General features: G+C 41.3%; 1 protein-coding gene across 5 annotated transcripts in view; it reads left to right on the forward strand.

Annotated features, from left to right (window-relative positions):
* The window catches only part of PPARGC1A (PPARG coactivator 1 alpha), a 338,264-nt gene that overhangs the window by 280,494 nt on the left and 41,863 nt on the right, over nt 1–15,907 (forward strand). For all 5 annotated transcript variants that reach the window (XR_014945485.1, XM_015862902.3, XM_085545632.1 and 2 more), the window contains exon 2: nt 396–575. Coding sequence is in view for 3 of the 5 variants with exons in the window: in XM_015862902.3 (XP_015718388.1) it covers nt 396–575 (180 nt within the window). In the remaining 2 variants the exon portion in view is untranslated. The remainder of the gene's footprint in view (nt 1–395; nt 576–15,907) is intronic.

Genomic DNA, 15,907 nt, shown 5'->3' on the forward strand with positions numbered 1-15,907 from the left:
TATTCATCTGTAACTTCTACCTTCACTGGTTCGCTCTGAAGCAGCAGCAGAATAAGGTCGCGCTTTGGCTTCTGCCGTTGGATTTTATAAACCTTTGGATGCTATTGTTGTCTGTTGTCGAAGGCTACAGGGAGAAAGAAATTCACTGTTCCTGTTAGAGAAGGCAGCTTATGCCTTCCTATTACAGATTATGCCCTCCTATTTCCCCCTTCTCTTTGCATACCTGTCCAGTGCTAAAAAAGATCTAATAGTTAGTGTGGTTTTTTAATTCCAGAAAACAATTCTAGTGACCCTGTGCTATAGCTTAATCGAGGCTTAATTCTTATCACATGATATTAAAGTTAATAGATTCCTGGCAATTAATGGAACTGTTTCTACATTGCTGTTTCCTGCAGTGTGCTGCCTTGGTTGGCGAAGACCAGCCTCTCTGCCCAGACCTCCCAGAACTTGACCTCTCCGAACTAGACGTGAACGACCTGGATGCAGACAGCTTCCTGGGGGGGCTCAAGTGGTACAGTGACCAGTCTGAGGTCATCTCCAACCAGTACAGCAATGAGCCTGCCAACATCTTTGAGGTAAGGGAAGGCAATTCCAGTGAATCCATGCTTTTTCTTTTTTTCTTCAACATGGTGGGCAGTGGTTTTACTATATTTCCCTCATTAATAAACAGCAAGCATGGTGATGTGCGTTACAGGTTCCGCCTGGTGCCTTTAATCCTCATGATCAAAAGCAGGCCTGTGATCTGGAGGGGGGGGGGAAACAACCTTGAAAAGAATTAAATGGAAGTTTTGATTTTTGAAAGGAAACGGATGAAGAGTGCATAAAGTACACAGCACCGTGGCGTAACAAGGAGGAGTTGCACAACTGTGGTGAGGAAAAACAAAAGTTGAAACCTGTTTGCTGTTTTCCTCTTGCGCTCCCTGTAAAGGAGCAGAGTGCAGGAAGCTGTTGGCTGGTGGAGAGCTGGGGCCAGTGTCTTGTTTCTTATTGTGGGCACTAGCACAGGCTGCTCAGAGAAAGTGTGGATGCCCCATCTACCAAAGGCCAGGTTTGGTGGGCCCTGGGCAGCTTGATCTGGTGGGTGGCAGCCCTGCCTGTGGTTGGAGCCAGGTGATCTTTAAGGTCCTTTCTAACCCAAGCATTTCTATGATTCTGTGATTCCTAAAAGTCTTCACTGCATCAGAAATTCCCACTTGTAGCATTGCGGTGCGGGATATTTTGCGCATGAATGAAAAGGGTAGATATGGCAGACAACGCAGTGAGGTCTGATAGTTGCTGATGGTTTGGGATGTTTTGTAGATCTCCTGGTGGAAAGCAGTCTTAAAGCTGAAGAACAGATTTAAATGTTCATTTTAAATATTGCCTTGGGGCTCAGGGTGTGCAGGAGGAGGTTGCAGTCTCTTTGTCTCCAGTCTTCTTTCTTTCATTGTGTCAAACCATCATGATTCTCCACTCCATAGTGATGGGGCTGCCATTCCTCCCAGGCCCGATAGCAGCCTTCTCTCTATAATAGAAAATGTAGTAGATCGTCCACAGGCTGGGAAATCGGGCAATAAATTGATTAGCTGGCAGAAAGACCTTATGCAGCAGTAAGCGGCTGGGGCCGCCTCTCCCTTGGCTGACCCAGGAAGTCCAGCTGGCCCCACTTGCTGGGGGAAGCCCCAACTGATCACTCTGCAGCTTAATAGCTGGAAAAGATTAACTGCCACAGTGTAGTAAAATGCTTCTGAAGGTAAAATATAGCTTGCCTAAGATGTCCTGAATGGAATTCTTCTTTTTTGTATACAGTTATAAACCCATGGTGATCTCCTTTGTGCTGATAAGGTTACTCTGGATTTATACTTATCAGTGTAACTGATGATAGGAGCTGGCCCTCTGTATTCAATCTTCCTACAGTTCACACCAAAATAGTTTGTACATAATTTTATTCAACAAAACGCTTTGACTCTCCCTCTTCATTATCTTTTATAACATTCCACATAACGTGAAACCTCAAAAAGATGCCTTGTTCTTGAATGTCAGTTGCACCCCCGCATGAATAACAGTTCGACGTGTATCAGTTTTTGGTGGTCAGTAGCAGGCTGACGGCAGGATGGGTGACACGCTTCCAGCTGAGATCAGAATTAGCACTGCATTGAGTGGGCTTGCTTTTGTTGTAACCGAGGATTTGTATTTTTTTCTCATTCATCAAAAGCCAAATGCAGAGGCATTTTTCTTTTGGAAGAACTGGCGAAAGATAGACTGTCAAAATTTCAGTTCCTGATAAGTAATATAGTAAAGCATGTACCAACTTCAAGCTTACAGACTAACAGTAGAAATGCTGAAAATGACCACAGGCTTTTAGCTGATCGTGTGCTGCACTGCACTGTCTGCAATGGTGGCCAAAGCCACCACATATAAAACTGTAGTGACAGTTCTCCTGTATTACTTGGATAGTAATCATTTCTTCCTACCTGAGACAATTCCAGTTCTGAAAATCAAAGCATCTTTCAGGCAGTGAGACAAACATCCAGGCTGGTACCTAACTTTATTGGTATGTGATGGCAAGGAGTTACTGGTCTTTTCAGAAACCTCACTGGTCTGGCTGCATCTTAAAGATGAGCAGCCCCAATGTGAAGAAGTGGCGTGCAGATGGAGGGGATGCATCTAGGCAGCAACTGGTAGGTCAGAAATAATGATTTGGAAATGAAACTTCTTTCCTAACTGGTGAATTCTGGCTTTCCTAGCACCACAAACTTCTGTTATAGGATGCCTCACGGTCTCTGACAGAACATACTGTAAGGACAAATTGTTCTCTAATAGTCTTTTGCAGTACTGCAGTGCTAGGGCGAGAGTTTTCAGTTTTGTTGTGTTGTATTGCTATTTGTTTGTTGCCTGGCCCAGGAAGATGGGAACTAAACAGTTATTTTCTCCTCCCATGTATTAACCCTGTCCCCAGTCTCCATTGTGTAGCTGGATACATAGCACTATTTCTTCTCTCTGCTGCTCTGTAATGTGACAACTGGGGGTGCTCAAGAACAGAAAAGATGTGTTCTTTCTCCAGAGGTTATCTCAGATACTCTGCAAGGAACTATTTGTTTTCAGTCGGTGGACTGAAGTTTTATGCAGTTTCCCATTAGGTAATCTCTGGGTTTTTCCATATTGATCCACACTGGCTTTTCTTTCTAAAGAAAATATCATAAATAACTTAACCCCTCCCCCCCCCCCCCCCCCCCCCCAAACTCTCATATCATTGTGGGAGTAATCAGTTTTATTTAACTTATGCTTCCAGATGAGGCCTAGTCATTTGAAAATAGAAATGCAATCTCTTTGGACTGGAAGGGAAAGAAGTAGAATGGTGAATAATATCGGGAAGCACAGGTACAGTGTTAATTGAACCAGCCGTGCGGTGTTAATTGCAAAACCTAACCTTGAGTGAAGCACACTCTCCTTTAAGTTATGAATGTAGCGCACTTTTGTTTGGGTAAGGGCCTGTGTTCAAAAAACCTTTTACAAAGTGAATTTTAAAGCATTCTACAATTCATGTTCCTAGAAGCTTGCTTGAACTGAGCGCCCACAAGCCTAGATAATTCCAATAGCACTGTAAGGAATTATTAATAGTTATGGTAGCAACTACGAGCCAAACGAGATAAAGCTCCAATTAGTCTAGATAGCATGTAACTGTTGAGTGTAAGTTCCCGCCCCCATCTGCTTAGGTGCAGTGAGATATTGGCCTTCACTCCAGCACTGGAGCACACCAGTATCTTGCAGAAGTGGCTCGCTCATTGCTGCATTATTCTGCTTACATGGCAGCACACAGGATCCTGAACCCAGCCTGTCCTGTTTGCCCCAAAACACTGGTTCTTACCTGTGTCTGTATGTACACATATTATGAATTAGTTGATTTCTTTCTGTTCACAGCTTTGTAACTTCTGTTTTTCACATAGTTTTGTTTGACTCTTGTTCTGAGTACTGGAAGTACAGAATGAAGGGGTTCGTTTCCCCTGAGGCTACTCTCTACTGACACAAGTTTGTGGAACTATATAATTAACAAGTCATCCAAGATCAGTTGCATAGATGTTTCACTGCTCCTTTATTTGTTTTTGTGAAAAACTAGCCCTTAAGAAATGGTGTTTGTGGCAAATCAATTCAGTTTATGTTAGAAAATCAAAAGTTCAAGCCAACACTATGTGAGCTCTACAACTTGATGTGACGTGAATGGGAAGAGTTTTGGTCACAGAAACTGTTGTCCCCTGAGGCTTCTTCAAATATACCATATTCTATCAGAGAAGGTTAGTCACATTTAAAATTATTTATGGCCCACGCTTAGCGTTTTGGAAAGATAAAGTATCTGCAGTGGATATATCTCTTTGTTGGCATTACTTACAAATAGCTCAATCGAGGTAAAGAGAAAATGCAGCCTATAGATAGAAAATGGCCTATTAAACTATAATGAACTCGTGTGAAATGTCTGTAGCTGTGCTGTTCTTGTATTTGAAAAAAACACACTTTTAGCCTTTCAGAAGACTTCAGAAAACCAGAGTTGCCGGCCTGTCTGTGGATTTGTTATTTGCGTAATTCTGTGCTCCAGAGAAGCGCTCAACATATTTGATGACTTTATTTTTAGTTGTTTTGCATAGGTGTAGTCCAGGTTACTTTTCAGGGCCATGCAATGCGCTGTGTTTTCAGAAAGCCTGAATTGGCTACTATATTTTACTCTAGGCTGCCAAAAATGCTGCATTATAAGCAGTGAGAATATGAGGAGAGAATGATTCATGCTCTCTTAGTCCCAGCAGCGGGAAAATTCATAGGGATTAATGGTTTCTTATTTATTTGGAAGGCTTTGCATCAGGAAGATGAGGATTGTAGAGGGGAGCCCTAAACGTCACCAGGGTAATTGCATGGTTTCGCCTTGTAGAGTCTCTTACATTCTGTGATGCTGCCAGTCTCTTTTACTATTTCAGGTTATTCATTCAAGGTTTGCAGCCAGATTGATTAATGAATTACCAGATCTTGCGTAAAATGACTTGGCCTGACTTTTAAACAACGACCAATGTTTTCTTTGCCAGTCTTGTGACTGGTGTTAATGGGTTTCCAGAGAACTGAGCCTGTATAGATTTTCTGTACTGGCCTCTCCTAGCATTTTTCCACTTTTTAATTTTCTCCAGAACTAGTAGCCCAGGGCAGGCAGTTCAAGGAGATACAATCTCTGGGGACAAAAAGACATAGTAGTCAAATCCTTGATGGCTGATGCCCTTCAATGCCAAATCAGCATGATTTATCATAGCCATCTATTCAGCACAACAAAGTCTGGAGGTGAGCTGCATGGTGTACCTCACACAATATGCATAACTAGAGCTCTGAACTTTGAAGGAAAGCCTCAGAGCTATTTGCAAAGTGCTGGTGCTTAGTGAATACTAAATTACATTTAGGAAATAGTCTACTGCTACCAGTTATACTTCATTTTTATTCTTGACACAGACACCTAAATCAGAGAACAGTAACATTTCAGAGATTATGGTAGCAGTTTGGGTATGTTCCAACACTATAATAGGATCAGAATTTTAAGGCCTTTTTTATTATTACCAATAGTCACTTAGTTTCTTCTGCAGCGTACTTTGTAGGGAATTACAGCTTTTACTAAAAAGATTAAAATGCTATTATGCAAATGATTGCAGTATGTTATTATGTTTACAAATTAACATCCATGGCTCAACACACAAATTAACTAACTATTCCATCTATATTATTAAGGATTTAATAAAGTAACTGTTGATAAAAATGAGGAGCTTGGAACAGTTAATAGGAACTGATTGTGATTTAACATAGAACTTAAACATTGTGTTTAATGGCATAGATGGTGTAATGGCAGAATAATGCTTATCAAAGTGCTTAAAAGAACTGAGATTGTGTGAACAGCATAGCAGCGTGTCTGTGGCCTTAGAAGAAAGGAAACTAAATAGCTCTGGGCAGTAACGTGGGGCGGGCAGCGTGTCAGTGAACCAGGAGGTAATACAGGATGTACCGACATGTAGGCTGCTGCTCCAGTAAGTCGTTTTTTGAAGTTCAGATTAACGCACATTAAATGTTTTACATGATAAGCACATACGGGATACTTTGGAACTTGTGTCCCTCTAAAGTGCATTCTTTAATGAAATTCTCCTATGGCAAATGGGATTTCACTGCTGAGAATATCGCTGTATGACGAAAAAAAAGGGAAGGAGTTCAGACTGAGATGGCTTTACAAACAGCACTGCAAATTGCTATTCCTAGCACTTCATAGGAGATCATAAAAGCAAACAGATAAGAGCTACCGAGGTCCCAGAGAAATGAATGTACAGTATGTGGTTACAGGATAGGTTTAATAGGGAAACAGACAACATTGTAGGTTTAAAACAAAAATAAACATCAAAGGCTGAAGATGCAGATTGGGATAGGAAACTTTCTAAGAACAATAAAAAGGTAACATGTATCATAAAAACAGTTTTTGAGAGTAGGAGGAAGGCCCTCAATTTCAGGGGAAGAAAATATCAGAGGCTGGGCAAAAGAGCAAGAATTTTTATATCCTTAATAGAGCAGTGTCAAGTTTCATAGCATTTGAATGTGTTACCTTTGCAGATGCCTCTGGCCTGACTCAGATTTCTGCCCATACTAAATAGGAGCCCAGTCCAATAGCATTATGTCTATGTGGAAGGTGTATGTAAACTGCAGTCTGTGGCTGGCTGTGCTGACATTTTAAAGTGCTCAAGCATTAAATGGAGTTTATTTCACTCAATCCAGCTGCTATGTAATTGGAAAAAAAAAAATAAAATTATGCAAATGTCCTATATTGAGAGTGCTGCTCTTCCTTTCTTTTTTCTTTTTTCTTTCTTTTTTTTTTTTTTTTCCCTGATTGGACAAACGACAGACTGTCTAAACTTGCCTGTATTTTTGTGCAAGAACCTCACACATTGGTTGAAACCTTCAGGCAGGAAAGAACTCCCAGATGAACAAAGAAAACAATTGCTTTGAGAGCTTATTGTTTGATGTATGAGGCCACCAAGACCATTCCCCAGGCATGTGATCAAGAAAATGCAACTGATCTTCTCCACAGTCCCATTAAGGAGTTATTTCACTGCTCTGCCAGGAATTCACCTGCAGCAGCCGAAGCTTCAGATGCTGCCTTGTCTGCACTCAGCCCAGTACCTGTCCTTTCTGCAGAGGGAGGCTGAGTGCTCAGCAGAACAGTAGTGAGCTAATTAGGTCATTAGACGAATGTCTTGGCCCATGTTAAAACGAGCCCTTAAGGACACTGTGTTACACTGTGTTCCCACTGGCTACATATCTAAATACAAACTGGTGTCAGCTGCCATGCAGACAAAAATGTAATAACCTCCTTTCACAGAGGTCATCTTAAATCCACTTTGGTCACAGTCACACTCCACATCTGTTTTAGTGAGATGCAGCTTTTTAAGGTAGCATTTGGACTTCATATGCACACAAACAACCAAGCTATAAATTGCTACTGCAGGAGTTATTTTGAATAAGTGTATACAGTTTCATATTTATAATGGTGAGGCTTCATAATATTCGCAGTGAATATATAACACAGATCAGTTCAACAAGCATGAAATTGTATGTTGTCAGCTTGTCACATAAATAGAGCCATATTCTGGCTTACGATAATGTTCAACTAAATATTTTCTCCCTGAAACTGCAGAGGGGGTCACAAAGAAGTGGGACGGTGGCTCTGCCTTTTGTTGGAAAAACACTCGCTGAGTCTTTGCTAGTGTGAAGTAAATATTTTCAGTAGAGCTTTCCGTTTTTCTGCTTCCCCGTTTGCTTGACAACAACAACAGAAAGTTTGCCTTTCTTTAAGAAATGTTAATTGGCCAAACCGGTAAATTTATTTCCCTTAATGGTTTTATTTCTAGTGTAACCTCTTTTTTTTTTTTTTTTTTTTTTTTTTTTTTTTTTTAATTGTTGCTATTTTTGTACCGTGCATCATTGCTAATTGCTACTGAACGCTCCATCTTAACCCTGGCATGCTCTTCTCCTGCTGCCCCGTCCTACTGAACATTAACTCAAGCCCATGCCGTTACAGAATGATAAAATCATAGTGAAGTTTTATTTAGGATATTCTTTTTCATAGTGCTACTAATCTATTGTATGTGTGTAGGTCAGGGGGAGGAAATTGCATAGAGCAAATTAGTTGTAGGACAAAGCTTTGGTATTGAGTTGTGCAATGTTTTTTTTCCACGTGAGAGGAAGAAGGAGGAACACCATGTGTCTGCCTGTGTGTGTCTCTGAGACCTTACCCACCTGTAGATCCTGTTACAGTACCGTGGCTGACAACCAGATGCACCAGAACTTTGCAGCCTTTCTGGCAGGTCACCACCTGTCAGCTTTTTGGGCCTTTTTCTCCTGTGTCTGTTTTTTATTTTGGAACTCTGGTGCATGTGCCTAAGTTTACATGTGATGAATTGCAGTGTTGATGAGCACAGAGATCGATCTGAGTGTACGTGGATGTTCAGCCATAAAGGCTGGCTTCAGGCCTCAGTGGAAAGCAGCCCCTTAGGGACACATAGGTGATGGCTTTGGCTGGATTTCAGTTCTGACAACACAGAACAACAGCCTTCCTTTGTACTGATTGAGGAATTAATGAGCAGTTTGTGGTGATGATGAGTCTGAAGGGCTGTGTTCAGAGTTTGCTCTTTATAGTGTGAGCAATCACTGGATTTTGTTTATGAAAGCACAAAACCCAAACCTATTGGTATTTTGGTGTCATGAAATCTTAGCTATGTGATGCTGTGAATTAACACATTTCTTCACTTGCATCTGTGCTTTTGTGCTTTACTGTAAGTAACACAACAGAGTGCTAGTCCATAGCAGTACACCTAATGGCTAAAAGAATGCCAGAAAAGTGGAGCATTTTCTATTAGGAACTGCAGTGTTGGCTTCCAGTGGTAGAGTTGTTAGTTTATGACAGCTTTGAGTTGCCTGAACTGCTCACAGCCATCTAGTTCATCAGATGAAGTTTAGGAGGATTGGCCCTTCCAATCATGTCACAAGGTTATAGGTGGCAAATAGGCAGAGAGTTTCCTACTCCTCCATACTTTCATCTGTTATCACAGCTGCTCCTGGAGCACTCAACAGTTTTAAGTCTTCAGAGGAGTTCAGAGTGTGGTCCATCAAGTGGCTTGGTGGGCTGCAAATCTTGCCTACAGGAGATGTGCTTGCCTCAAAATAGAGAAATTGGGTGACAAACTTGTTTCTCACCCAAGAGATTAATTTCAAGGAAGAAGTGATAACAAACAGGTATTTAGAGGATGGGGTTGATGAGGGGAATTGTCTTCCCTATGAGCTGCTTGAAGAAGTAACGGGCATTTCCTCATGGAATGGTCACTTCTCCTGGAGAGAACTCAGAATTGCTTTTGAAAGTTCTCTACACCTTTGTGGGGGAAAAGAAGTGAAAACCAGTTGTTCTCCCAGGTTGCTATTTAAGCAATGACAGCAATTCGGGAACTGCACTGGAGAAAGCAGGTAATTAACTTGATGGAAGTGAGACTTCCCACTGGGATTTTGGCTTTGGTGAGAATGTTGTAGGTTTGTGTGCTTCCACAGAGCTGTCAGCGACCTTCTGTGAAAATCAGATATGATGTGAGTTTTAAAAGGTTTCTCATATTCAGGACTTTATAAAATACATGTCAGTTAACTAGCATGAGTATCATGTGATCCACTCTACAGGCTAGAGAACAAGGGAGGAGGACCTTGTGCCTCTTCTCTCCACCTCAAATGCATAAAAATGCAATTGTTTTTTGAAGGAAAGATGCAATTATTTCAACATACAAAAATTTTAGTACATGTTTAGTAACATTTGGATGTCAGAGGGAAGTTCTTTACAGAGAGAGTGGTGAGGTGGTGGAACAGGCTGCCCAGAGAGATTGTGGATGTGTCATCCCTGGAGGTGCTCAAGGCCAGGCTGGATGGGGCCCTGGGCAGCCTGGTCTGATATTAAATGTGGAGTTTGGTGGCCCTGCCTGTGGCATGGGGGCTCAGAGCTTGATTGTCTGTGATGTCCCTTCCAACCCAAGCCATTCTATGATTGTGTGATTTCTGTGATTGTATTAGATGAGGTTTAGACTGGACATAAGAAGCAGCTTTTTCTCTCAGAGAGTGGTCAGGCACTGAAATAGCCTGCCCAGGGAGGTGGTAGAGTCGCCATCCCTGGCAGTGTTCAAGAAGCTTCTGGATAAGGAGTTAGGAGATATGATTTAGGTGTTTTCTGTAGGTATGGTAAAGGGAGGATGGTTGGACTAGATGATCTTGGAGGTCCTTTCCAACCTTACAATTCTATGATTCTATGATTTAGTTGGTTTTGCCCTATAAGGCATCTGACCCTCTGGACACCTTCAAAATGAGCTGTAGGCCTTTATCTCTACCTATTTGTGGAAATGTATGCTTCTTTTATTTATTTATTTTTTTAATTGGAATTCTCTTTCTGGTTTTGTGCTTACTTTTTTCCTCATTGGGACTGATGCGAATTTTATTGGCTGTATTGTCTGTCCTTAAAAGCCCAACAGGCATTCTTCGTACTTCTATGAAGATACTAGGCAAAAATCTTACAAATTGTCACCTCAGTTGCATCTGGAGAAAAGCCAGAAAAACTTAGGCTTTTTTTCCTAAGGCATAAGAAAATATTTCACAGTCCTTAATGCTACAAAGGCGTTCATCCATTTCCAGAAAAAAGGTGTCAAACTGCTCTGGCTTGTATGTGATGGGAGTGTTGCTATCTCTTGTCATTTTCCTTGCTGTTGATCCCGCTCTCGTATAAGAAGGGTCGGGTCAAATACTTCTCTGGAGACCGAGTCTCCCATTTACAGCAGGAAATCTCTCGGGCAGAGAGGATAACATTACAAAACAGAGCCTAACATTACAAAACAGCTCTGCTGCCTCTGGCACAGTCTAGAGCATCACAGACCAATAACTCCTATCGTGTCACTCTTGCAGCACCTTATTATCTCTGTTTTTCTGTAAATCTGATCTGAAACTGTCATTACCAGTTTCACATAGGTGAACACCATCTGGGTGAAATAACCGTGTGCCAGTTATGGGCTGGAGGGGGCTCTTGTTAGTTAATCATCCCTAACTTCCTTTTGATGAGTTAATTTGTCTGTTGAGCCATGGAGGAGCCCCCAAGAGCTCCCAGGAGCCCCTTGTTAAAATTCCGCCAACAAATGGGAAGATAGGGATGATTTCACTCTTTTTGCTGGAGCCTGTGCTGTCTATGATATTGCTAAATCATCCATAATGCATAACTTTCCATGCAATCTTTTTTGTTACAGTTCTGGTGGCACATTACTTCTTTGTGCGTTTACTTCTTAAACTAGTCATAGATACCTAACCCTCCTGAAAATCTTATCCCATAAACTAAGATTAATTACACTGCTTTCAGATGGCCATTTAGTAGCTGCCATACCAGATTTCTTGATTGTGATCTGGCCCATATTCTTTTCTGGGAATAGCATTCTTACATTAAGCCCAGCATGGAGACCCTGTCTGCATCAACATAATTCAGGACTACCAAACCTGGAGAAAAGCTGCCTTAACTAGTACATCCTGTCATGGAGACTTGTTTATCTCCAGGCCTAATAACAATAAGTGGGGGGGGAGGGGGACAGGGAGTGGGGGAAAGACTATTCAAAGTCAGCTGAGAAATGCTGTTACTGGAATGATACCCTGCTCCCTTTTTAACTGGTCAGAAATGGCTTGTTAGCACTGATATGTTGCTCATATAGCCAGATCAGGATTAGCTCTTACAGGACCAAAAGCATGTCTCTGCATACAGCTGACTGATGCTCTGGGTAGATTTATTGGTTCTTGCTCTTTATTCGTAGTTCTCTTAGGCTTTCTTCTGAGAGGGAAAAAACAAGTCCAGAAAGAATACGGAGAAAATGGTGGAGGGAGCATTGTAGTAAAGCTGGTGATGAGAGCTCATAGGCCACAGAAGGCCATTTTTTATTTATTTTTTTATTATTTGTGTGTGTGTGTGTGTGTGTGTGTGTGGAGATGTGGCCTGGCCCAGCAGGAATGTCAAAAGGTTTTCAGAAAGTGGTTTCTGTGTATACTAAACTTTTCTGTCAGTCCAACCTGAAAAGTCTAGGAATGTTGCCTTCTCAAAGTCTGTGTTTCCAGGTTGTGCCACTTGTTTAACAGGAACCTGAACTGCAACCTTTGCAATTGACCTCACATTGTTCTCCACTATGCAATCATTCTGGCTCTCCCTCCATTACTACAAGGTTAGCTATTTACCATAGTTTTCTCAGCATACTTTTTTCCTGATCAGAATGCATAGGGATGAGCAAAAATTCACTCATGTTTCTTGTCCTTTCCTACACCTGCTTGTGGAAGTGCAATGACAGATACCAGTTTTATTGTGCGCCAATGTTACCACTCTGTTTACAGCAGATTTAAGAGTTTACATTAGGCCACAGTGTTATCTTCCAGTTTCCCTAATTCTATCTCCTGGCAATCCGAGCTGTGCAGTTGGGGTGGCTGCCCCTGTCCTAAAGGAATTTGTGTCAATTTCTGCAGGAACAAATCCTTCCCGAGCTAAACCGCTTTGCAGTATTTGCTCAAACTGAAATTTTGACAAAGACATTCTGTCCACATCCACCAAAAGAGATTGCCTTTTTTTAGATGCACTTGGAGGTAGATGTGTTGGAAGCTGCCTGTACCTGCCTGATAACTGAGACTGAGCATCTATGTAGCATGATCCATGCCCTTTTCTAATTTGGCTTTGAATGACAAATGTGTCTTCACTGAGTCAGCAAAAAAAAAAAATCCTACAGTAGTACTCACTGCCCTTCTATCCCTTTTGACAGAATAGCCTGGTTTTCCCAAGTCCTCCCCCAAATCAGTCCTTGAAAGAGCTCTTGTAAAGAAATTCCTTCAGTGTGTTGTCCAGAACTGCATCGTGTTCTCTAATTGTTTCTGACCCAGACTTATTATTAACTTATTTGTTATTTCAAATCCTTGACTAACCATACTGGTGTATTCCCAAATTACAAGGAAAAAAAAAATAGCAGAAAAAAAGGAAATCCTTATGAAAATGTGCAAAGTTGGAGGTAGTCCACATTAGTCCTCATTAATCCTCATCACTTTTAACCCCAGAGAGTCTTAATATGAGAGGGGAGGTTGGCTGACCTCAAAAGCTAAAAGCAGGTTTCATTGCAAACTACTGCATTTCACATAGGAACCATGCATGAGTTAGCGGAGGTTCTCCTGAGAGGCCTTAAGATGAGATCTCGGTCAAATTTTTCATGGCTTCAATTTTTATTATAAATACTCTGTTCTGTTCTAAAATGGTATCTTTCTTAACTTTGGCTGCCAAACTATTCTCATGGAAAAGGCCTTATCAAAATAACTGTGTGAGGAAGATGTAAGAACAATAGCGTGGCATAACAGCGTGTTTATTTTCAATAGCAAAGGAGTCAAAGGGCTCATAGAATTAGAAATAAACCCTACAAAATATAGCTATGTAAATGTTTGGATCCATCTGAATTGTGTGCAGAGAAAATGTATCTTCCTGTGCCAAATTTGTACTCTCCAAAGTTCCTGGAGATGTCTGCCACCTACTTAATGAATTCTTGTACTTCTGGTTATGTGCAGGTGTCCTTTCTGGCCCCAAATGCTACTCAGCTAATGAAGGATTAGGGCCACTTCACCTGATGTTCTCCTCTCTGGAATCCAATAATTGTTTTGCATCAGAACATAATTGTACCGATAGGTATTAGACAAACCTGCTAATTCAGACTCTATAACTCTTTGAGTATCTTCCCAAATTGCATTCCGTGATTTGGTTAGATTATGTCTTATCTCTAACCTTCTCGCTTCAATAAGCACACAATATCTACCCTGTCTTCTTCCACCTTATATGCAAGGAAAATCATCAGGACTTAATCTGTTGCTGGTGTTAATGGCATAATTCCTCATACTAACTCCAATTCACTTGACCTGATATCCCACACGTACCTTTGTGAAAGTATTTTATCCCTGATCCTGTGCCAAAGACACTTTTTTCCTCCATCACTGTTGTCTGACTTCCTATGGACTTTGTAATGACCTTTGCAGGCTGTGGTGGGTGATGTTCTTACATAGGGAAGTCCACAGACAAGTGCCACGTCTCCGCCTGTTACTTCAGCTCAGCAGGTTCCTAACAGCAGATCTCTGATCTTGAGCTATTAAAACTATAGCCAGAAAGAGCAGAAGTATAGTCTCTTCACTAGCAAAAGAAATCAAAAAAGTATTAAGTAAAAAGTGAGCAGCAGTGCAATAGTGGTTTCTCTCTATATATTTTTTATTTTTATTTTTCTGCCTGAAAGGTGATCTGATGTTGATTTTTATTTTTTATTTTATTTTTATCTTTCCTAAGGAATTTATGCAAAGAGAAAACTGCAGACTCCAGTTAAACAATATGTTTTGTGAACCCTTAGTCTTTCCAAGGCACTTGCTGTGAGTTACTGTTTTATTACAGCCTCTTCCTCCTGTGTTCTGAGAGTTGGCTCCAGCTGATCATGTTAAGCCATACATTCCCAGTGCTTGCTTCTGAACTCAGTTGTGACTGTGCTTCTTCCCACTGCCTCAAACTTCTCTCCTCTGCAATGTGCTGCTGCTCTGAACATACTACTACTAATTATCCAAGCATCTCCAGGATAGAAGATCCATGTGACTCCCCGTGTTCTGTTGTGACCATTCAGACTGGGGTGCCCATGGGCTTCCTGTGACATGGAGAAACTGATTTATCTCTGTGCATCAAATCCCCTGCTGTATAGCAAGGATTCAGATCCTCCCTTTTTCATCTTGTGTGCTTAAACTGTAAATTCTTTGTGCAGATCTTTTCCCTTGTGATGTGGCTGGAGACTGCAACAGCACTGTTGTCTTGATAGTGCCAGAGCAACACTAAAGTAGAAATCTGAAATCGAGGGAGATGGATAGTAATGTTAATCACAATAATGAAGGCAGAGTATTTTTTGTGTTGCCTGACTATGGAAGGGAGGGCTGAGGAATAGATGGCTGAAACGTTTTTGAGGCAGGGCTTGCTCAGCAGCCCAGCATTTGTTTGACAGAGAGGCTGTGAACTCAACTCCTGACTCAAAGAAAAAACTTGCTTCCCAAATGAAGACATATGGAGGGCTCTAATGGCAGTTGCAAGACATGTGGCTAGGTTGTGCCACTGTGCTTTAGCTTATAAAGGCACCAGGTATATATGTAGTGAGGGATTCTGAGAATTCCTCCACTACTTAAGAGCAAAAACATTTCTCACCCTGCGAGTGTCAAAGAAAAATGGTGTCTAAAAGGACAAGCTCTGCCAGCTCCACAGCAGTCAGATGAGATATCTGCCTAACAGGGGAAGAAGCTTCAGTTGAGCTGCAGAGTTGGGTTTTAGCTCGACCTTGCACAGCATTTGTCTCTAGAAATTGGCCTTACCCAAGGTGGGTTTTTAACAGCTCCACAGTCTGGCTGGCAGGACAGCATGTTGGGCCGTGGAGCCTTGCTGATATGAGTTCTCTTACAGTACCAAATAACATTTAGTTTTCTTCCATAGGCCTGCTCTGTGAGCTAAAAATGTCTCACTCTGATATGCAGCTTGGAATTTCAGAATTAAACGCAATAAAGCAGATTTTTATTTTTATTCCCTTTTGATGAGATATGCAATGAGAAAGTGAGGGTGCAGCATTGGAGTATCTTTTGATTTGCTATTTGCTGTGTGTTAAACATTTATATTTCAAAGAAGCATTTGTACCTATACCGAGTGTTTTGCAAATCCAACAGCTCATTAGATGTTAACAATAGCAACACTGCTAAATACAAAGGATTCATAGGCAAAGTACCCCTCAGGCTATATCTCTCAGAGAAAAAGTGGCAAATAGAATCAGAAACTAATTAA

This window comes from Coturnix japonica, chromosome 4 (assembly GCF_054131305.1).
Source record: "Coturnix japonica strain WE chromosome 4, WE-NBRP24, whole genome shotgun sequence".
Lineage (NCBI taxonomy): Eukaryota > Metazoa > Chordata > Aves > Galliformes > Phasianidae > Coturnix > Coturnix japonica.